The sequence below is a fragment of the Gorilla gorilla genome, chromosome 6 (genome assembly GCF_029281585.2).
Source record: "Gorilla gorilla gorilla isolate KB3781 chromosome 6, NHGRI_mGorGor1-v2.1_pri, whole genome shotgun sequence".
NCBI classification, from domain to species: Eukaryota; Metazoa; Chordata; class Mammalia; order Primates; family Hominidae; genus Gorilla; species Gorilla gorilla.
In genome coordinates, this window is record NC_073230.2 from 100,620,653 (window position 1) to 100,645,308 (window position 24,656).

Below are 24,656 nucleotides of genomic sequence, written 5' to 3' on the forward strand. Positions count from 1 at the left end.
TGGACCCTGAGGGGAAGAGAAGCCCAGCAGGAAAGTTTTAGCAGGGGAAAGGGTCCTGGAGGCTGGGTGGTATGTGACAGCATAAAAGTGATTATTTTGGGAGGATGGAGAGCACCAGAGCAGGAGTCAAAATAGGAGTAGAGACCACGGTACGGTAAAACACTTTAGGGAAAATAAACTCAAAATTTCTCACAAATGTCTAAGGAAAACATTTCTTCAAAACCATCTCCAGGCTCTTTTCTGACCTTTATTGACTACTTGCCCGGCAGTTCCAGCCTGGCTTTCACTTAAAGCCAGGCACCAGCCCAGCTCATTCACTTAAAAAGTGAAGTGCATCATTGGATACAAGTCAACCATTATTATTACTGCATTTTATTTTATTTTATTTTTTGAGATGGAGTCTCACTCTGTCACCTAGTCTGAAGTGCATTTGGTGTGATCTCAGCTCACCGCAGCCTCTGCCTCCTGGGTTCAAGCGATTCTCCTGCCTCAGCCTCCCGAGTAGCTGGGACTATAGGAATGCGCCACCACCCCCAGCTAATTTTTCTATTTTCAGGAGAGACAGGGTCTCACCATGATGGCCAGGCTGGTCTCAAACTCCTGACCTCAAATGATCCACCCATCTCGGCCTCCCAAAGTGCTGGAATTACAGGCATGAGGCACCCCACCCAGCCCATTACTGTATTTTTAAAAACTATAATTACCATAATGGATACCCTATTAGAATTACACAATAAAAGGTATGTTTGTGTGCCAATGGATTGTGGTGCCTCTTGGGGCTACATCAAACTTCCTGGGATTACCTTCTGTATATATGCCTGTAAGGCCAACCTCAGTTCAGTTCTGCACCCAAGGACAGGCTAAAAACCAGGCCAGTCACATGGAGAGGGACACAAGTCCACCTCTTATTCACTTGTGTTCATATGTGAGTTTTATAGTAGGTTGATCCAGGAGAATTTGTTATTTTATTTTTATTTATTTTTTTGAGACAGAGTCTCACTCTGTCGCCAGGCTGGAGTACAGTGGTGTGATCTCGGCTCACTACAACCTCCGCCTCCCAGGTTCAAGCGATTCTCCCGCCTCAGCCTCCCAAGTAGCTGGGATTACAAGCGCACACCACCATACCCAGCTAATTTTTGTATTTTTAGTAGAGATGGGGTTTCACCATGTTGGCCAGGATGGTCTTAATCTCCTGACCTCATGATCCGCCCACCTTGGCCTCCCAAAGTGCTGGGATTACAGGCTTGAGCCACTGCGCCTGGCCTAGATCCAGGAGAATTTGTTAAGTGTACTAAGAGAGGATTCAAGTCATCAGTATCCACTCTGCTACTTTTAATTAAGGTGAAATGGAAAAGGTACAGATTTTGGATTCAGAGTCAGGCTCTAGTTCTGGTTCTGACACTTACTAGCTGTGCCACCTTGAATTACTCTTTCTACCTCAGTTTCCTCCATCTACAGAAAGGTAATAAGAATGCTTACACCCTAGGATGTGAGGAATAAAGGTATATCATAGGCACTGGATACATGATAGTTGTAATTTTTCGTTTCTTTTCAGAGTCACCAAAAATTCCATAGAATCATGGAAGTGGACTCGAAAACCCTGATGAAGTGAGGAATCAATGGGATAATACCCGAGAGTAAGGATACCTTCTGAGAGCTTATAACAGAACTGCATCCAGGATCTGGGTGTGGTGAGATAATGCTCTTGTCCTGATCTCACTTGCTCCTTCCTGGTGGCCTGAATTCATGCAGAGCAACCACCATCATATCGAAACTGGATAAGGGGGCACAGCAGAGGCACTCTGATCACTCGATATCTATTTAGGCATTTGCCTTGCTCTCTCTAGCAGTGTGGCCACTATATTTTAAATGCTAGACTATATTTTGAACCAGTTTGCTGCAGATTGCATTTTGATAAGGATGCCACAAAGCCAACACCACAGGGGTGTAATCCCAGCACTCTGGGAGGCTGAGGCAGGTGGATTGCTTGAGCCCAGGAGTTTGAGACCAGCTTGAGCAACATGGTGAGATCCCGTCTCTACAAAAAACAATAAGGTGACCTTTACCCTCACTGGTGGTTTTGACAGGAAGGGTAATCCTGAATGACCTGGCCACAGATGAAGCAGATCTGAGCCTAAGCATAGGGTTGGCAAGGCACAAGCCAAGGTGTGGATGCACTTTGGGTCTCCTATGTGAGGCTTGGCTTGGATAGAGGGTGGATGAAATTCTCCCTTGCATTAGAATCACTGTGTTAAACGATCTGGGCCATCTCAATTATTTACCACCACCACAGAAATTCTGTATTGAATTTCAAATCTTATCACCCTTATTAACTCAAAAATGTCAATTAAATTATAACTGTCCACAGAACTTTGTCTAACCTTTAAACATAAATATGATTTTAACAATTAATTCTTAATTTCACTATCTACTGTAGGAACCAACATCTCATATTAGAAGAGAAAACAAAGGAACCCTCTAAAATTGTCCTTGCAGTTTTGCACGTGCAATCAGGGGTGCTGAAGCATTTCCCCATCCAAATTGCATTTAGTCATGCAGCTTCTGGGCAGACCTGGGTGCTGATTTTAAGAAACATGACCTCTTTCTCTGAGAGCCACATAAACTACTCAGCTCACCCAGGGGAGGTGAATCAACTCTTCCGGGGTACCATTTCACAAATTATTGCTGCAAAAATGCTAAATCCATTTGGGAATAAAAGCCCTAACCCATATAGGATGAAAGTCATTCTGTTTTGGTTCCATGGCTGGTACAAATTACAATCTGCCCACAAGCCTGAGGAAAACAGAAAGGAGAAATAGGACTGCAGGTGAGCCAAGATTCCAAATAACAGTCAAAATCATCTTACCTGTCTTCCTGGTGTTGGCCATCTTGGGAGCTACAGATGAGGGTGGGATGTTTGAATGTGAGTGTATGTGTATGAGGTTCAGTGTGGGAAAGTGTGGGACAAGCAGAGGGACAGGGCAGGAGGGAAAGATGGGGTATAAAAGCAGGATATATTTTTGTGAGCAGGCAGGAGTTACGCTTTCCTTGGGGTATATGCAAATGTTATGGATCAAATTAAAAGGCAGGTAGGTCTAATCATTTTCTCAAACTATACATAACTAAACTAAATGGTACACTGGAAGAGAGAGTCCACCTTATACGGGTGCTGAGAGTTAAAAACACATACATATTTTGATATCTGTTCAATGTTGACCCAAGTCATGGCAATCAGTAACATGAAAGTTTATTGTAAAATTGTGTTCAGAAGAGGTAGTAATTGAGTACATATTTCTCCTTTACCTTAGTTGTCCACAAAGTAGTGAGATATAAAGTGGACATTTACCTCTAGGAAATCACTTTGATATTATAAAGGGTAAAAAATGCCATTACGAACTCTTGGAAATTCTTTCTGACCTGTAATGTTACACAGAGCTGCAGTGAACTGAGTAAATTTGATAGTTTCTAAAATGTAGTGATATTCTTCTATTTTGTGAGTCAAGAATATATTTTCAGCTGCTTCCTGTTCTATTTGAAGTATTAGATAACATTTTTATAAGCATAAAAAATTTCTTACATGCTTTGTTGAGAATCTATATAACACTTCTCAGCACAGCCTTTCTCTGGTAGGAAATGGTTATATTGAACAAATAAAACCTAAACTCATTCCACATACTCCCATGTAGTCAATGTTGTCTCAGTAATTTTCCAGTTAGACCAAATCATTGTTTCTACTCCAAGTAAAATCCCATCACATTTCACTTAGTTTCTTTATACGTTTTTCCTTGAGTTTTTGTACGCACTATGCACTCTTAGGCAGTAAGTAGGAAAAATGCATTATGAAACTGCTAGATTCTAGAAACTAAATTGTTCAGGTTAATAGTGCTTCTTTATTAGTGGAAAGTATGTTTCATGCCCATAGAACACTACATAGCATAAAATGAAGAGAAAGCTACTAAAAAGCTTAAGATGGTGATAGGGACATGCACTAAAAGACAACCCTTTCAAATGGCTTTATTTGAAACATTCAGAAAAGAACCAGACTTGCTCACGAAGCAAAAACAGAGTCAAAAGGCAGCAAATAAACAAGGACCCCTTTCCACCTATAGGAACTTGTATTGGGAGATACAAGATACAGAGCCAGTCACACTACAGTATTTGTATGTGCTGGGAGAGTTTGAGAAGGATATAAAAATTAATTTATAAAATACCTAAAGTATGGTCCTTCAGTGTTTTTATTCACATCTTCTACCCACTTAGCTACATTATAGTCTCTTTTGAACCATGGGTTTAAATACCTGCAGAAAGCAATGGAAGGAACAAAGAAAGCAGAACAAGATAGAAAATCTGAAAATACACAGCACAAGCTTAGCAAGGATGTCTTCACCCTCCAAATGCAAGTGACCATGGCAAATAAACCAGAATGGATGTTGGGTGATTATGAGGCAGTCTATACAATGACATGAGAATAATCTCAGCTACAACAAGGCTCAATCAAGGCATTCTACAATATATTCAACATTTCTGGGAAAGCCTTTTCCAGTGGCTTCCCAAAGTGAATTAGAAGCTCCCTTTCAATCACAGTACAGTCAGCAGTCCCATTCACCCACCTCTAAAGTGGCTTTTTCCAGGCCACCTCTCATTTGGCTCTTTGGTTTTCAAATGATAATGATGCTTTTTGAAAATACTCAGATGGCTGCAATTCCAATCTGGCATTTGGGCATACAACACCCTAAGAACAATTAAAAGGAACAAAGTTCTCTTTCCAATATAAGAAGGCTTTTACGTGACCACTGTCTTACACCCTATAGAGGGTCTCAAGCTGGAGTCAACATGAAAGTATGTTCCAGTTGGCTCTGCAAGGAGCAGATAGGGTCCCACTCTTCTGATCCTGGAGCCTCAATGCACATTGTGTGGTCTAAATAGGCCTCCATGATCTTGAAGCTGGGTTTAGTAATTTAGTTGCAGCTGCAGTGTTCCTTCCTCTTCTTTGTGCACTCCAGAATAAAGTGCTCATGTTTCCATTAGGAACCAACCCTCAGAGGTTGCCTTCCAAGTGTCTGACCATGAATTGTGTGAATGACTGCCAGAGAATAATAATGACCTTAGTTAGCATTTCCCTGATGGATCTGGCGATGTTTCCACCAGAATTACTGTGCAAATTTTAAAGGTAAAAAAATTGGAGGGAGGTCTAAGTTGTTGGTTTTCCCCAGAGTTTCCTTTGATTTTTACCCTGGGAGCCAAGCAAAAATACATCCCCTTCAGAGTTTGCCCTTGTAAAATAATGTAGATTTAACAAATTCCATACTGGAAGAATTTGGAAGTTTTACTTTTCATTTTTTTTTCATTTAAAAAGTAACTTCTAGGGCTACTATAGACAATAAAGATTCAAGCTCTATAAAACATAAGTTATTTGTAAACAAACCAGGGGAAATTATAAAATACATTATTTATTTTTGGTTACATTTTCCTTCTTTCTCCCATATTTAGTTATTGAGCTCTTCATAAACATGGAAGACTACATTTCCAATTATATAAAAATATCAGGTTATTTTTTCCACAGCCCTTTCCCTCATTTTTAGCCATAATCGAGGTACTATACAAAATAACATTGTGAAATTCCCTTCTGAAAGAAGGGTTCAGTTGCTTTTTCTGCTTATAAGACCATTTTTGGTAAGATAGTATCTCCTGACTCAGAAACAACTCACACTAGTTTTGCCTTTAGCCACAATCATTGCCAACTTGTGCTTTCACAGATAGCCAATTAAAACTTGCATAAAGATTTCCACTGAGACTCTCAACAAAAAGAAAAAGTCAAAAAGCCAAGTGCAGCCACAAATGAAGGCTACTGAATGCTCCGGCCTGGGGAAAACCGTAGAAAAAGCCCATGCAGCTGTAATCAGGTGAAACATAGCCACACAGCGAAGTGAGTCACCCACAGGCAGACGGCCACTTCCAGGAGGAGACATTTGTTCCTTTCACTGACAATCTTAGAAACTCAAAGTACTGGTGCCACAGCTATTCCATGAATGCTACAACAACATGGCTTGACTTGCACTTGCTGGACTTTTTCCTCTGTTTCAGGGAGCATTTCAGAAGGCTGTGGTCACTTCACCAGAGAGTTCTTCACTGAAAAGAACTCTCAATTTTTGGTTCTTTCTGGGGATCTGCCCATGAAAATGTCTTCATGGTGAGCTTCCTGATATCTCAAGGTCATGGTGGCTGGAGTGATGGGATTTTATCATATTGCAGTAAATCTACCTATGTGGCTTGACTTGGCATATAGCGCAACATGCAAAAAAAATGGCGTTAGATGGGATAGGGGAGCTCTTTGTGTTTTCCAGGATGGAAAGGCAAAGGAAAATTAGCTGGTGCTGGCTGGACCAGGAGCACCTCTGAGCAAACATGAGGGCTCGCTCAAAGATCAAATGACCCTGTTCTCAGCCAAGGAAAGGACTTGGAAGGAGATTAAGTGGCAGCCCAGAATGAAGGGGCAGGTGGAGACTGACCTGTGATCCAGACTCCCTGTCTGGGGGCTGTCAGAGCCCCCTGGGCTTATGCCTTGGGATGGGACTGTCTGGGCGAGGGAGTGCCCAGGCTCAGGTGCTTGGGGCTCCCTCCTGTAAAAACACAATATATAATACAAAGTCTAAGCCAAAAAATGTTTTTACATCATGTACAACAATGAGGAAGATGCAAAAGTTTTGACTGGAAAAACAATACAATATATGAGGACATTTTATTTTGTTAATTAGCAGAGCATGCCTTTATGGTGCATGTTTTAATTCATGTCCCAATTTTTCATCATCTTTTGGAATAATGAGGTACTAAAGGGAATTTTGAGTAATGGACCTGAAACACCTCTTATTTGAAAAAAATAAAAGATATATTTGTCTGTGGTAATTCTGCTCCTCTTGTAGTCACACAAATGGTATTATACTATCAGAAGCAAATGGGATTACTTAAATATGGAAAGTATTAAAAGTCTGCAAACATAATTCTTGATATGCTACCTATTAGGAATCCTTGTAAGAAAATATATACGTGTGTGTGTGTATGTATAAATATATATATATGTATATATACATATGTATATAGAGAGAGACAGTTCCTATACAAGAAGGTATGTGAGGATTATGGTCAGCTTTACAGACTTGGATCCATTTAATTAACATGAGTCATGTAACCAAAAGCAGAAAAGTCTGAAAAATCTGAGGAAGTCCTTAATACTTCTCCCTCATAAAGATGATCCTATTATAATGTCATATTAAATATTATAATTTAATTATCTCAGGCAAGATTTCTCAAAGGCCACCTGTACTATTACAATTTTAATCATACTATGTGAGTGGAAATTATACATAACATTTAAAAAAATAAGTAACTGCTCTAGAAAACACTGTATGAATATTGTTAAACACCAAATGTGCGTTAGGTCCTAAGCTCATAGCTTTAACATAACACTGATTTTTTTTTAACTTAGGAGTTTTTGAAGTCTTGTTATAGGAAATGCTGTTAGAACACTAAACAGTACACAAGGAAGTTCTAAAGAACATTTTGCAATTTTATCTGTACACCTGTGAGCAACTAAAATAAGTTAAGGAGCTCTTACTAGGTGACCTCATGCAAAACAAATCAAACAACATTCCAAGAAGAGTTTATCAACAATGAGCCCTAAAGCATCCAAGCGCTTTGGGAATGTATAAGATAAACTCTAACACATTAGTTATTTATGATGGAATTCTATGATGCCATTCTGGACCATGCAATGGTATCACTTGAAATTGTCTACTGTATCTATAAAGTATCCATGTTGACAAGCCACTTACAAGACAATACCATTCAGGTGGAAGGTCCAAATTTCAGAGCAATGTTATTATTCCTGGACTGAAAAAGGCAGGGTATATGACGGAAAAGCTAACATAAGTTTTTGACAAGCAGTTAACAAATACCTGCTATTCAGACTTTCCAAATATTAAGGCATGAAGAAGCAATAGAGATCCTGGAAATAATAACTATCACTAGAGTGAGAAATAAGTAAAAAATTTTAGGAAGGATAAAATAGAATGGGTAAAAAAAGTCAGGTGGCAAGTTCAGTCCAAAAGGATACTAAGGATGTGTTTTATTCCATGAAGGGAGATAAAGATTTGAGGAGGTTTTGTTTTGCTTGTACTTTCTTAAGTAGAGAAACAAACAAAACAAATACATTATTTACTTCATTATAAATGACTTTAAATGTGACTTCTAAACCCACCCCCCTTAAAAAAAAAAGTAAATGCATGGCTATCATTTAAAACGGATAATGTTGCATTTAGTGACAATGATTTAGTTAAAGAGCAAGTTTAGGAAAATGCCCTTTTAAATGTTCTCAGATAGAAAATTTAAAAGGGAAACTTATTCCATTAGTCTGAGAGAATGCTTAGATTGCAGACCTCATACTATGCAGACCTCACCACTATGAAGACCTCATAGTGGTGGTTTTAGATCATGAGCAGTATCATGCTCTAGTGCAATGGGAATTTTTCCCCAATGCTTACAAGGCTGTGTGAGTATTGGGGAGAGGAAAGGTGACCCTTTGAAATGGTTGAATCCCAGATGATGAGAAGAAAGGAATGTTATCAAATTCCCTTCATACAGAACCAAGACCCCACAATGGCAGGTGACTGGAGGAAAAAGCCTGCAGGTGAGACCCCCACTATCAATGAATATTGGTATGGGCACAGTTGTGGAGATGCCTATGTAAAAGAGAAAAGCCATGGTTAATTTTTAAAGGGCAAAAAAGAATTTAAAAGACAAAACCAAGACCGGAGACATGGTTTACAGTTCTTTGACTATCTGCTTAATTTACTTTTGACACTATTTGCACAAGACCTTGGAGTGCCTTTTTCCATTAGAGGTTCAGACTTACTCAGTTGAATTAGAACGAGGTCTAAATCTTTTGCCTCTGATTTTCTTTTTGTTGCCTCCCAGGTTACCTGAAAAAGATGGTTTAGAGCTAGATTTCCATGTAAATAAGTGATTGCCCTATGTCTAATTACGAGGCATTTCAAGTGGGTGTAATTGATAAGCAGCACCACTGTGGAACACCGGGTTTTTCACACTGTGCAGCTTTCTCAAATTAAATTTCACAAAGTGTCTAGTGTCCTGGTGCTGCCGAATCCCATCATTTCCCATCCAGAAAAAAACTAGGCTCTCATTCTATATATTATCCTCTCTGTTGGGAGAAGAGCTAAAGAGCTTCCAAGAAATAAAAGTCTTTACAACCAGGGGCCACAGAATATAGAACTTGATTGCGTGGACAGACAGATTCAGAATGCCAGCCTCTACCTTGCCAAGAGTTACTTCGAGGTCGCCCATTTTCACAGATGTCTGAAATATGTTTTGTGTCTGGAATCCTTTCACTCCAAGAATGAGAGAGCCCATTTGACCTGAAATTGAAAATATTGATAAATTGTTCAAAAATGTAACCAAATGAATGTTTTGAGATCAGTAAGCAAAACTAAGCATTACTGTGCATTAAATAAAATAAATCAAGAAAGAAAAAATCTGAAATGAAAGAATGAAGAGAACATGAAAGTCTTCATGAAGAAGGCAGAATTACACAACATCCAATTTAAGAAAAGTCAAATACAATGGAACCCCATTACAATAGTATATAAATGAAAAGTATCAAGACACAATGCAAGCCAATTTACATTCCCCAGGACACAGCAACCACAGAGCAAATTCACTATGTATTTCAGCATCACCCCAGCAGCAGTTATAATGGGGTCCCACCATAGATGTTTCTTAATTGTAAAGCAATGGTTTCCACTCAAATATTATGAGAACATGGACTTCCAAGAGATTACATAAAGATTTGCTCAAGTGAACCTGGTTAACATTTATCAAAGCATTATTTAGATTTTCTTAAGTAATAAAATTATTTTCTAAGAATTGGCATTTTTCTCCACAAATATGGTCCAAAAAAGTGTAGTACATGTTGGCTAACTGTTCAATAACTGAACTGAATCAGATGTTTATCATGACAGTGCCTCTCACAAAGCCCATGTACCATTGAGCCTACCTGCTATTTGTGTCCTACCATCTTTAAATGAATTATCTAAAAGAAGCAAAATTTACACACCTACCTTGTACCACACAAGAATTTTAACAAGCTACATATACTTCAGAGAAATCTTAAGAACTTTTAACTGCTTAAGAATCATAACCCACTGAGATTTTTCTAAAATCTGGGAATTATTCAAATGGATATTTTAAACTCTTTTATAGGAACTTTAGAAAATAGCACTACACTTAAAAATCTTTTCCACATATTATTCTGGTTAATGGTTAATACTTTCTATTTCAAAAAAAGCCTTCTACTGATCAGTGAAAATAAATGGAACTCAGCACAACTACTCCATATGAATTCCCTAGGTTGGAATTTCTCAACATCATTTGCTACTCACGGAATGACTCATATTTTGTACAAAAGAACAACAGAAATTCTGCTGGAAACCATTAATTTCTCCACTAATTTACCATGTTGTTTAATTTAAAATTTAATATTCTATCAAGAAAATATTTGTATCAGAGAATTCAAGTAGAACCCTAGTCTTCTCTTAGCCAACAAGCCCTCCATAAATTAAAAGAATACATTTTTTAAAACATTATTCTGTAGAAACATACTCCTTTGGCAACAACTAGTGTTTCTACTTTTGCTGGAAGCTACGTTATCTAAGTGAAAACTATCCTTCATGCTTAAGAAAGTTCCACATAAAGTAGAGTTCCCAGGTCTCACTAATTCCTTCTATTCTCCTTCCTGATTAACATTTACAAAGACTGAGAGACATTGCAGAATATTTACAGATGATCCACTCTATACAGAACTCCGGAACAGGTCATGTTTCCTCCCAATAAACTAGCAACTTCCCCTTCACTCTGAAAATTAGCTAATGTGCCCAAAGGCATGAGCAGGGCTACCAGACCTTTTTTCCTGTCCATTATACTCTTATCGGCAACTTTAAATAAATAAATTCTCCCACGAGAATATTTTTGCTTCCTTCAATGTGAATATAGGTCTCATTTCCTAAAACATGCCAACTATTTATTTCTTCTTTTTATTTATTTTATTAAGCAGTTACAAAGCATGCAGAATTTTAAATGGTGTCATACACCTTAAGATGCTAGAATAAGAATATAGCATCAGTGTCTAAGACATATAAATAATATATTAATCCCACCTGTACTATTATAAAACTCAGGCAAAATTAAGCACACTTAATTTGTCAACTAAGTTGTAACTTATAAAGTCTAGAAATAATCACCCCCCAAAAAAGGCAAAATCATAATACTCAAATATATGATTCACAGAGAAGCAATCTTTGTTTCATAGCGAGCTTAGCTTTGATATATATAAAATTAAAAAATACTCAATGCAGCACTTATATCACCAATTTATTTAACAGTTGCTTTTATTGAAGCATGACAGTAACCTTTTTCTTTGACTACCAAACATGACATAAAGCTCACCATTTAAATATTATTAAATACTATGTATAGTTTCTTAAGCCATATAAAGCAAGACTGAAAAACCCTGAGGTTTCTATATAGATTCGGAGTTATTGTTTGGTTTGCTTTGTTTTGATTTTGTGGCCTGATTTGTATAATGAGTGGTTCTGAGCATATGGCATTTTGAAGTACAGTAATCAAAGAACAAAGGATACTATTTTTTAACATTCAAGAAAGAAGGAAGAAGTAATCAAACCTGCTGCAAAATAATGAAATGTTCTGACTAATGGAATAATGTGTGATGGAACAGGTAGAAATCTGAAAATGCGACAGAAAAGCAGACCTCTTCTTAGAACTAGATGCTGAGTTTGTGCTGACTCCGGGAGGAATGTCGCTATAAAAAGAGTCACCATCTCCAGGCTTTTTTACATAATCTCCCTGGGGTAACTGTCTAAGGCATAATAAACATTTCAGAGTCAGAAAACAAGACACACACATGAACACAGACATATACAAATATTATTTCAGGAAAAAAGAGAGGTAGGGATAATGATCTACATGAATCAAATCTATCACAACACATAAAATTATCAATAAATGAGACAAGTTAAAGTCATTCTAACTGTAGAGGCCAGAAATGCAATTACAAAAGTCTTTTATCATTTGGATGAATAAAGCCTTGCTTTGGGGAAAAATATGAAAATATGAGTGTTTTCATGGTAACTTCATTATACTTGAAAATGTTAAGTGCATTTTTGTCTTTTTTTAAAAAAAAAAATTATGTCGAAGGTGTGTTAAGACAGATAGTCCCTACCCAGATTAAGCATAGCTTTCTTTTTCTTTGTGGTGAATAAACTATTTATAATTTCTAAACATCACATAATGCAACCTGGATTTGGTCTGAAAAGAACTGATTGACTTTTAAACTATTCTAGAATTTCATCCAAATAAATCACTATTAGAGTTTGATGTTCAATTTAGAGCTTCATTATTCATTTAACAGAAATACGAAGAAATGGAAAGATTCAAAGTTAAATCAAAAAGGTAATTTTGTAACTGTTCAGTGGAATATGTGAAGGAAGATAATTTAGCAAGAGCAAGAAAAGGTTGAAAAAAATAACTGAATTTTTGTTGAAACTATAGAAGTATATTTATAGGTAGTTGGTGGGTGACCTTAGTTCTCTCTCTCTACTGTAGTAGGATTGCCCAAGTGAAAATGTATTTAATCTGCACTGTTATTGACCCAAGTCATCTGATTTTCAATAAATTAAGATTGGAACAGATTTTTATTACTTCTCCTAACATAATCAGACAGAAAATTTTAGATAAGGCCCCCAATTAACCTTCCTGCAATAGCTAATCTGGTCATTTGTCAGTGGTGTAGCCTCCAAATAGCCAACTGCACCTAAAACTTGATTCTTTTCTATTCAGTACTATTGTTGGAGGTGCCACAAACTAGTGCTGGACTCAGAATTTTTAACAAAGCTATGCTTAATTAAATCTCTAGCAAAAGCACAAATTTGCTAACTTTTCTTTTTCTTATTTGGTTTCTCCTTATTTACCATTATAATTTTGATTATTTGCTGATGCTGAATTTAATCCCCCCAAAATGCCATTTTCAGGTGTTTGCTTGTTTAAATTATTGCCATATTGTTGTAAATGTTTAAAATACTTGGTCATTCATTCTCTTGAATGATTGAATGCTCTCATATTATTTTAATGCTATTAGTTACACACGTCTGTGAATCTGAAAAAGATTTTTCAATTAGTATGAAGCACATATTTTAACTTGTGTGATTTAATCTACTCTCTTTTATGTTTACTAAAGAAAGTAGAATTTCTCATGAAATTAGTAATGTAGGATTAATTCCACCTATAACTTTTTGATATGATTCCTCCAAAATATTTTTAATTCTGTAAATGACTTCAGCTCATAATAGTTATTTTCTTTTCCCCAGTATATAAAACATTAATTTTATAGGATAATAATATGAAACTTCATATTTATATTGTTACATGACACCTGCTATATCTTCCCCTGTAAGAGATCTTTATTAATATTTTCTATTTTACTTTGTATCAGTAAAATATTCCATTAATGCTTGAAAAAAAAATGCTGTCAATAAAATCAGAGTTCTAGTTTTTGCCTTGGGGAGAAAATTTCCCTTTTGTATTACATTAATATTTGTAAAAGAATCCCATGAACACATTTCCAATAACAATATCTATGGTTAACAAATCCCATTTATCACTACTATCTTTACTGATAATCTTTATAAACTGATGAGATGTGCCTCACCAAATTGAAGTCAATTAAAGACCAGGCTGGGTGTGGTGGCTCACGCCTGTAATCCCAGCACTATGGGAGGCCGAAGCGGGCAGATCACTTGAGGTCGGGAGTTGGAGACTAGCCTGGCCAACATGGTAAAACTCCATCTCTACAATAAATACAAAAATTAGCTGGGTGTGGTGGCACACACCTGTAATCCCAGCTACTCAGGTGGCTGAGGTACAAGAAGTGCTTGAACTTGGGAGGCAGAGGTTGCAGTGAGCCGAGATCGCACCATTGCACTCCAGCCTGGGCAACACAGCAAGACTCTGTCTCAAAAAATAAATAAAATAAATAAAAAATGAAGACAAGCTATTATACAAGAGCACTGAACTACACTTGACCATTCCCAGTATTCTATCCCACAAATCACCTTCTCTTTAACATTTAAATTTAAACATTAAGTAAGGCCTCACTTAGCTGACACTGAGGATGTAGATGGACTATGTTTCACAATGGATGGGGCCCAGTTTTGTTTTGTGTTTTTAACTGAACACGTTTTATTATCCCTTCAATGTAACTTCTCTGAAGTCCATGGTCATCTTTTACACAGTGCCCAAACACCCTAAATGCTAAATACATCATAAACTGTGGGTTTCAGTCAGTTTCAGTTCAATGTACTTCTGGAGCACCACCTTGTTTTCATTAGGTTGAGCAGATTAGATTCTTATCTATCACACTGCAAAGTCTCCAAAAGATGGAAATTCACTGGCTTTTCCCTAAAATTCCATAAGGAATGCATGTAACTTTCTTCACATGGTAAATGTCAGTGATAGGTTATGCATTTCATTAAAGATCTCTTAAGAATAATGTTTTTGGAAGGCTGAGGTGGGCGGATCACGAGGTCAGGAATTTGAGACCAGCCTGACCAACATGGTGAAACCCCATCTCTACTAAAAATACAAAAAAATTAGCCAGGTGTGGTGGCATGCACTTGTAATGCCAGCTACTCAGGAGGCTGAGGCAGGAGAATTGCCTGAACTTGGGAGGCGGAGTTTGCAGTGCGCCGAGATCGCGCCACTGCACTCCAGCTTGGGTGACAGAGCGAGACTCCATCTCAAAAAAATAATAATAACAATACTACTACTAATAATAATGTTTAACATCCTTCATTGTCTAGAAATTTGTCTTTTTTACAATTATTAATTACATATCATAACAAAGCTAATTATTCTTGCTTTAATAGAGAATATCAAGCCCCCATGGTAAATAAAATAACTTTTCATCATTTGTTGTCATAAATGACTAAGTAAATGATCCTTTTAAAATTTTAAATCAAACTTCTTTTTCCAGTCCTTTATTATCTTTACGGCTTTCTTCCTAAATCCTGAGTGCTTTCTTATTTCATCAAATTTTGGAAACTAAAAGTGATCACCACAGTAGGTGGCCTGATTAGTGCTAAATTTTATAATGGGAAAATTACCTCAAATTTCTCATATTACAAGCAAATATTTTAGACATGTATGATTTTTAGTGAACAATAGCCAAAATATAATAAACACTTATGTAACTAGTTTTCTTCCCCCTCAAAACGTATCTCTCCCCACATTAATTACATGTTGTCTTTTTCTTCTCTGTACAACTTTGGCATTTCATTTTGTGTTTTGAATCGATACATCCCATTAAATAACATTCTTTTGAAGGTACTTCCTATTCTCTAGGTAAGGATCAACCCCTGTAACTTAATGACTCTGGGGGAGCTAATTTATACAATTATTTCTCTCCAGGTCTACAATACTATGCTTATTGCTTGCTTATTCTTATTCCACTTCAGAAGACAACTCTTAATGTGTTCATAATTATAAATCATCTAGTTGTTATGTTAGCATTCTAAATTTAAACATTAAGTAAGACTGTTTCTTGATCACCCCAAAACCTTTAGGCTAATGGTCCTGTTATGAGAGAAGTCTAATCTTTCCTAAAAGCATCAATTGAATTATATTTATCTTAATAATTCTTATACATACTTAAAATGTTGGAGGAAAAACCATTTAACCAACTCTTAACTTTAGTGCTGAAGGAGGCATTTCTCCAATGCTTGGTTGGCATCTGGGCTGTCTCTTATTAAATTGTTACTTTACTGTTTTAAGAAATACTGTATAATGTGTACCAAGTAACACTGACAGATGCAGGAATATCACCGAAATAATAATAATAATATAAAAACAAAGTAAGAAAGGTTTGGAAAAAAGATGAGAAGTTCACAAGTAGAAAATAAAGTGGCTGAAACAGGTGAGAGAGAAAAGAAATGGGGAAGGGGAGGGCATTCTGCTTAACGTGAAACCATAGATCAAAAAGATATAATCGAGTTATTTTTTATATTTCTCATCAATCATAATGGTGTGTGTTCATCTCAGACAAAGGAAGAGAATAAGATTTCAGCTAAATATGAATGTTTTATGTATCTAAGTTCAGTTACTGTTTCTTATTCTATTGCTATTTGCAAACTTACCCTAAAAACTAAAATCCACTTATAATTCTCATTACAAGTCATATAGCTTCTAAGACCTAAAGCAATTGTGCTATAATATAAACAATAATATCAACTGAAAAAATTGGGGAAGTTTTCCTTCCTGAATATTTTAAATGAAAGGATAAATATAACCATCATTCTAATTACCTAATGTCTAAGGCTATGGCTCCTTTGTTCCACAATTCTGCCCATCATAAGACACTGGCAGATTTAAAGTGATGCTGCACATATGTGGAGTTCTGCCTTCACTATGCCCCAGAATGGAGCTTCCGGTTTCTTTCTATTACAAAGTTTGGGAACAAAAAGAAAAAAAAAAATGGGTCTGCTTCACATCTGTTTGTCAAACTTGCAAGAAAACACAGAATATAATCCTTCTCTATACTGAAAACCTTGAGGACTCATTCTCAGAAGAGAAAATTTATCTGGTTATCAAATTCACTCACAGAACTACTTGCCTGTCCTCTCCAGGAATTGGAAAGTTATGCCCAGTTTGGTACTTCTGAGCCATTACAACAGTATTAAGAATCTGATAACAGGCTATTATACTTATTATGTTTTGCATTTAGTGTTAAAGCAAAAGTTTACATTCACCAACATTTCCACCACCTCAACCAGTATGTGTGAGCCTCACTCATGCCAATGAATGCTGCCTTCCTCTTTGAGAACAACTACATTCACCTCTTTCATTCAAAGATCAGAGAAATACAGTCTTCCAAGACCACATGCTAATAACTTCCCATCACCATAATGCTTTACAGATTACAAAGAACTTTACTTGATTTCAGAGTTGAGGAAAGTTTGATTTTCCAATACCACATACTAGTAGATTTCTGATTCCTTGTGGACTGGTCTCCCTACCATGGAACCTCAAAGAAAAACCTAATTTAAAATCAATAACAACTCAAAATCCTTAATTTCACTTCCGGTATATTTTGGAATTGGGAAGATCTTTACTTGAATGTCTATAGATATTTTTATAAGATTGAATATTTTTTAATGCATGCTTTGGTCTGTTGGCCTTACCACTTTGTCTATAATCACTAACATATATTCTCAAAAAGGAAACTCATTTAGAAAACACTTATACATTCACAACTTCCTGATCTAAAGTCTATTCTTTGCCATTTCTCCACTTTGAGACCTACTGTACAAACCTAATATTCATTAGTTATGGGCAAGGACAAAAAAAAGGTTGTGTTGATATATATCAAAATATATAAAATAAATATCCACTGAAGATGTGACAACTCTCAAAATATGATGGACTAGATTCCAAAAGAGTAGCCAGATCAATGAAATGATGACTCAGTAACACCAGGAGACATGAAATTATATCAGGCACATAAAGGAGATTCTTCATGTGAAAATGTTCTTAACAATCTCTCTCTACATATTGAGTTAGAACAAGAAATTTGTGCATACTTTTCAATATTAATCATTTTTTTAAAGTGTGGGCAATTCCCTTATTCTGGATAGAATCCCTAATGAGAACACATCTTAGAGCACTGTGCTAGCTTTGCTTATGTTGCCTATGAGACATTTCACTTTCATTTTCATATATTCAGCAATATTAAATTACATTATAGCCTTAGTTCCTGTGGAAATGAAGCTGAATCATTAACTTTTTAATCTTATTTGCCTAATTCTATTTTCCACTAAAGAAACTCACCAAACTTAGATTTCTAATACGATCAATCAACCTCTACCCAACAGAAAGCCTAAACGGCGGCTCCTGCTCTACTCAAGCGCTTTTGGACACAAGAGTTTAAAACACATCATGAAGAAATCTGGTTGTTCTTAAATTGTAATTTTGTCCCAGTTTTACTTTTTCCATTGATGATGAGTTAGTCACTCTAGAGAAAGGTCAATATTTTCTGTTGTCTACACAAACTGACCAGGATTTCAAATGGTAACCCATGGGCACTATATATTTATACAGATTCTACAGATACCTATGGTTAAAGCCTTATGGGAATTTTAATTTATTTAAAAAAGAGTAAAGTTTAAACTTTTGATTTGTGAAAAAAATGAAAGTTGTGATGGAGCATGACAAATTACCACATTTATACACCTTATTCATAACCTGTCACAAGCATGCAACTCAACAATGGAAAAGGTTAAGTAAATAGGAATCTGCATAAATACCATGAGTATAGAACTAAATACCATTATCATGTGGAAGACCTGGTCTAGGTTATCAGTTTCCAGGATAATATTTTAATATTTTTTATCAATAGCTAACAGCACTAGTAACTTTTTAAGTGGGAAAAGTGAAGAGTGCATTCCAATATTATGTGCTAATTTAGATTCAGATAAAATAGGCAATTGTTATAGAACAACATGAACATTTTGTATCTCTTTTTATGCTGTTGGTTAAACATAGATTTTTACGGTTATGCTATACAGGGTGTCTGACTTTCTCAAGAATATAGGCATTTTTATTATTCCAACTATGCAAATTCTTTCTTTAAATGTGCAGTTACCTAATCAATACAAAAAAATTCCTTATGCAGAGATAAACAGGCTCACGAAATGCTAGAACATTCCCAACAGCAACATTGCCCAAATAAACTTTGTCACTTAGGAATGGATATTATTAATATAAAAACAGTAATAAATAAATTCCCTCAGAAAGTATTAGGCAATAAGAGTGTTACAAACATGAAGAAAAGCTAATATTAATGTAAACAAATGGGACACCTTAACACAGAGGAAGTTTGTTTTAGATGGAAAAAATCAATTTCTATATATATTACTAATAAAAAATAAGCAAGACTCTACTAATTGTAGTATCGTTGGATAAAAGATCCATTAAAATTAAATGACAGATCTATTTTAAATTGCTATATTTCACGGCACCATCATTAAAATTATCTCAAGATAATGAAAAATCGATTAGTGTATGATTATTATACATAAAAACAAAGTGAACTTAATTATAATTGCATGTATGAATTCCAACAATGCTAATATGAGTCAAACCTTTCAGTTTTATCTTCACATTATTTGTATTACATACCTCTGTTCTCGATAGTTTCTTTTCATGGACAAGAAGAGAAAGAGGGAGAAACATAAGAGTTAGTTACCTCTGGAAGGACATCAAGAGGGAGCTCTAAACATAAAAGCTCTAGCTTTCATTGAAAAGTCTTCACTAGAGGATTCTGAATTACAGAATTAAAATGGGAATGCACACACAAAAATGTCACCTCATCATCAGGAGAAGCAACAAAGAGTCAGTGACGATATTGTCAAATAATTGTCCATTTTTAAAAACATAAATATGCTGCAGTCATTAAAGAGTAATTGTTTTCTCAACATCAATCACTGCTCTAAAGTAAATCTTATTTCAAATACAGGTCTTCAAACATACATTGACTTAAATAATGAAATTAATGAATCAAGTTACTTATATAAATAACTTTTTACAGAAATAAAATTATAATTCATTCCTAATGGAATATAAACCCCAAACTATAGTTATTCCTAAGAATTTCAAATAGGGGAATATAAATGAATACCAGAACATTTTATTTCATCAGGTATGATAAATAGGAGTGAGTCAATTCATGACTGTTAAGGATCTCCTAAGTGATTACTACTTACTCGCTGAAGCTTCACATTGGAAATACTTGTTCAATGTTTAGTCTCTGTGTTTATTTAACCATAAGCTAAAATCGACTTAAATGAGTTTCCAACTAAGTGGATCTTATTAAAAAATTGCTCTACAGGGTGTGGTAGTACAGTACCAGTGACTTTTCAAGAGTTCACTGCTAACTTTCTATCTTGACATAATTAAGTGTTAATATTTTGGAGACACGTTAGAAAGGTCATGCAACTGAGTAGTTTTGGGCTGCTTCCTCTAAGATCAAGGATAATGTTTTCATATGGATTTCATTGGTAACATCTTTACTTGCCAGTCTATATCATCCACATTATACATATCACGTTTGATAACGGGCACATGACGGCAAAGGTGCCAATTTGTTATTATTTTTCATCCTGGAAACTATCAGATGGGGGAAAAATAAGCCTGGTATTTTTCTATTCAACATGTTTTACTTTTTATTCCTTCAGTCTGATTTCCTGAGCCATACAGTTCCAAATGAGCATTCTACTTTATTTTTTTTTTTAATTCCTGCTATTCTCCACCCCAAGGCTTGGAGAAGGGGTAGAAAGTTTAACTGGAAAAACTAATGAGAAAATGAGTTCTCAGGTTCTAAATGTGGTTTTAAATTGCAAATAGAATAAGTAAAACATCATATTCATGAATTTAATTCCTCTATTAAAATATCTACATTCCCACTATATTCCTAAACATATTCTGAATAATTTTAGAAACATTAAAACTTTAGCTATTTGGGCTAGTTACTTATAAAGAAGATACTGTAGTATGCACAAGGTTTGTCTTTTTCCTTAAGCTAAAATCAACTTAAATCAGTTTCCAGCTAAGTGGATCTTATTAAAGTTGCAAAGTGTATATATTCAGGAATGAACAGATCTCAAAAGAATGCCATAAAAATAAGAAGTCACCTGCAGAAAAAAAGTGATTTTCATTCTAATCAATAAAGGCAAATAGACACATAATTTAATAAGTAATATGAGCGTTTAGGTTTCTAAAAGGTAGGTTTTTCCAAGATTGTAAAAATGAAATATCCACTTCCATCACTAGGTGGCAGAAAATCACACATTCCAGAAGGAACAATTTTTTCTTTCCATTTTCACACAGCCAAATGAAACAACTGAGCTACTTCAACACAATAATGCTTGTGATGACAATTACTACTTAAATCATGCATTAAGTTGGAGAAATGGTGTGATTCCAATACAGAGCTAATTTGCTTCTGGTGTGAGGAGAAATCAAATGACAAAAAGAAAAGCCTTCCTATCAGATATATGATTTGATAACTCCAAATGTTATGCTGAGGTGAAATACACCCAGTAACCTGCGCACCAAAGAGGCCCATAGGTTTTAAGCATCTGCTATGAACTTATTATTATCACCTAAAATGGTCTTAAACCAACTGCACCAAAGGTAACACCTTTGTAAGTATATATGGCAATTGCTTGTGAGGTCAAAATTATGAAAGAGTTTATTTAGCTGAAAAGGGAGAGCAATTAGTTTACTGCCAGGATAAGTTTTGTATGCTACAAGCATTAATGATACAAGAATTTGTGGAAGACTACATGGTACAGGGCTAGATGCTCATTTAATCAGGGAAAAGCTTACTACTGTGCTGTACTCTCCTTCACTATGACATGCCATGTCAACTATGTTTTGCCAAACTGTAATATGCTCTCTGTGCTACTCATTAATATATAGTCTTCCACAAATGCCTGTATTATTAATGCTTGCAGCATACAAAGCTTATCCTGCCAGTAAACTAACTGCTCTCCCTTTTTAGCCAAAGAAACTCTTTGATGGTTTTGACCTCACAAGCAATTACCATGTACACTATAAAGATGTTTCCTTTGGTGCAATTGGTTTAAGACCATGTTAAGTGATAATAATAATAGCAAACAATTACATAGTGCTTACTGTGGGCCAGGTACTACTTTGAGTGTTTGACATATATTAACTTATGGAACAAAGGCGAGTCCATTAAAAGGCATGGGGTAAAAGTCTAAAATTTTGATTCTAATTCCCAAAACTTTGAGTTACCTAACTTTGATCCATGAGGAAAAATGTGCTATGAAATGAGGTAATGCCCAGAATGCCTAGCACAAGCTGCAGGCCTTCCAAATGGAGAAAAACCCCAGGCCTGTGGACTGGAACATCATCATCAAGGATCAGCAGAATATGATTTTAAGTTGAAATATTAAAGAAAATTTAAGGTTTACTATATTTACATTTTAACTTATTAAACTTAAATTAGTTACTTAAATACAAAGAAATTTTTCACATCATAAGATTAAAGCACTTAAAAAGGAAATTGAATACTCTGGTTTCTTTTCAGATTATATAAATCATGAAAAGAAAATTTGAACACATTAGATAGATAAATAAGTTTACAATGTTTGAAGGCATTTACTGAGCAAAATGTTTAAGGTTATCAAATTCTCTTCAAAAGTTACAACTTACCAGTTTTTACAAATTTAGACTGGCTTCAATTCACTTCAAGGATTTTTAAATAATACTCAGTTCTTTACAATAGAAGGAAGTTGTCTCAAAATCTAAAAAATGATATTATCACTTCTCGCCATGCCAAGAATAAGCATTGACTGGCTGCTGAGCCAAGCTGATTTTCATTGCAAGTATATTCAACCAATGATACAAAACTTTCTAGATGTTTTCATGTAATCAAAATGTTTAGAAGTATATTTCAATAGTAACAAGACTGAGACATTTCACTTACTTATAACCCCACGCAGTTATTCCTAATATGAGGGCCAGCACTAAAATGGTGCCAGCAATTATGCCTATTATGATATTGGTGCCAGCAACACCTGAGAGGAAAAAAAAGAAAGAAGGAAGATCAGTAGTATAAAATCCTTTCAGAAACTTTATTGTTCAGTTTTGTAATCATCACACTAACAACACTGTTTGTTTTCAAAAATGAGTATTTTTCAAAGGAAAGAAAAAATCAACCATAATTCAGCAATCCACATCAGTTGTTTTAAAAATAATGTTTGGTAAATGTCCTTTTTAATTCTTGTCCAAGTGCATTTTGCACAGTTGTATTTTCTAGAAACCATGATGTCATTAAACTAAAAGAGGGAAGAGTAATGAAACTTAGGGAGGAACTTGTAGAAAATCTGTGTTCCTTTTGATCCTTACCTCTTTCTCAGAAATTCTAGAAATGTTATTGTGCATATCACTCCATTTTGACAACTAACACAAGGTCCTTACTGCTCTCGGTTTTGTGTGTGTGTTATATTTTGTCTCTCTCAAAGTGAATACAAGCTTCTTAAGGGAGAAAACATGTCCACAGACTTCTGTGATTACTGCCCAGGTGATGTAGGTGATAGAAACACTGGGCTTGTAATTCCCCGTCTGGGCAACGATGGCTGTGGCATTCTAGAGAAGGAAACCCCAGAGGAAAAAGAGTTGAGTGAGCTGGAGGACTGGAGCTGATGTGGCAGGAGAGGCAGCACCACCCTGGCAGAGAGACAGGCAGGCAGAATCCAGGGCGGGATTGAAGCTCAGAACACAGTGATGGCATTGTTGTGCCAGTATCCATTGTCAGGCAGGCTGAGATATAATCTTTAAGGGGATCATCACAGCAGAATGGCACCATGAATCAAAGGCTTGGTCAATAAGCTCAAATGAGGGCTCAAAGGCAGAAAAGGCTGATCTGAATGAGGCCTGGCTCTGACACCAGAAGGCCTGTTTTGCTGATAATGATTTGTGCCACATGGTTAACTGCAGAGCTTTCATCCAGAGTAGCTTAGATCCATCTTTGCCTGCTCCACTCCTGAGGCATCCTTCTACACATCAGAGGTCAGGAGTCATGGGCTACTTGAGAAGATTTCAATTCTCAATGATAGTAGTGGCAGTCTCTCTGTCTGGGAGCCCTAGAATTCATGTCAGACAGCAGGGCTAGGTCATCTGAGCAGACTAGTGGACTCCAACCTGCCAGGTCCTCTGTGGGATGCACAGATGCAGATGCCAGAGGATTCCTTGGGTCACTAGGATTTTCTTACTCCAAGACCTAGCATGTCTGCCCCCCCTTCCTTTTTTTCCAGGGACTTAGCAGGGATCAGTAAACTTAGATGTTAGTCTTGTTTATTTCTAAGTAATGGTATGGCTTTTGACACGTCATTTAAATCCATCTATCTAAATATTATTGTCTTTGAATTAACTACTGGAACAAGCTCCACACTACCACTGCTAAGACTGGGGACTCTAAAATCTTAATCATACTATGATTTTCTTTATAAAAGTCATATTAGCTAAAACTGTTTACCCTTTCTGGACTATTAGAATGAACATATTCCTTTTTTCTCATCCTTTGAAAGTGAATGAACTTTAGGATTTGAGCATTATCTTGTATAAAAGAATACTCAATAATGAAATGATGAAATATTTTAAAGGGGGACATTTGCCTCCAATGTATAAGTTCTTTCAACTATCTGCATTTGATTTCTATACCCCCATTTGGGCCACCCTAGCTTTTAGGACTGCACCTGTTATTTCTTATCCATGTTCTTAAAGCCCCACCAGGAACCTTGGCCAGGATTACTAACTGTAGCCAGTTCAGGCTACAGAACTGGGGTTGAACAACAATGAGATTCTATAATAAAGAATATTAAAATATTTTAAAACCAATTCTTTAACTGTTTCTTCTTTATTCAGTTCAAAAATATAAAATTCTTCTTCTAAATGCACACAATTAAGACTTATGACTACTTTCTACATTTGAA

The 24,656-nt window shown here is 35.9% G+C and overlaps 1 protein-coding gene across 23 annotated transcripts in view; it reads right to left on the minus strand.

Annotated features, from left to right (window-relative positions):
* The window catches only part of ADAM22 (ADAM metallopeptidase domain 22), a 267,617-nt gene that overhangs the window by 11,988 nt on the left and 230,973 nt on the right, over positions 1 to 24,656 (minus strand). For 4 of the 23 annotated variants that reach the window (XM_055346838.2, XM_019031225.4, XM_055346833.2 and 1 more), the window contains 5 exons: positions 22,649 to 22,739; positions 19,315 to 19,332; positions 11,837 to 11,944; positions 9,328 to 9,428; positions 8,909 to 8,975 (listed from right to left, as the gene is read on the minus strand). In XM_055346838.2, coding sequence (XP_055202813.1) covers positions 8,909 to 8,975; positions 9,328 to 9,428; positions 11,837 to 11,944; positions 19,315 to 19,332; positions 22,649 to 22,739 — 385 coding nt within the window. Of the gene's footprint in view, positions 1 to 4,211; positions 4,299 to 6,509; positions 6,621 to 8,904; positions 8,976 to 9,327; positions 9,429 to 11,749; positions 11,945 to 19,314; positions 19,333 to 22,648; positions 22,740 to 24,656 lie in introns of those variants that run through there. The other 19 variants (XM_019031229.4, XM_019031228.4, XM_019031227.4 and 16 more) reach the window with 11 other exon arrangements.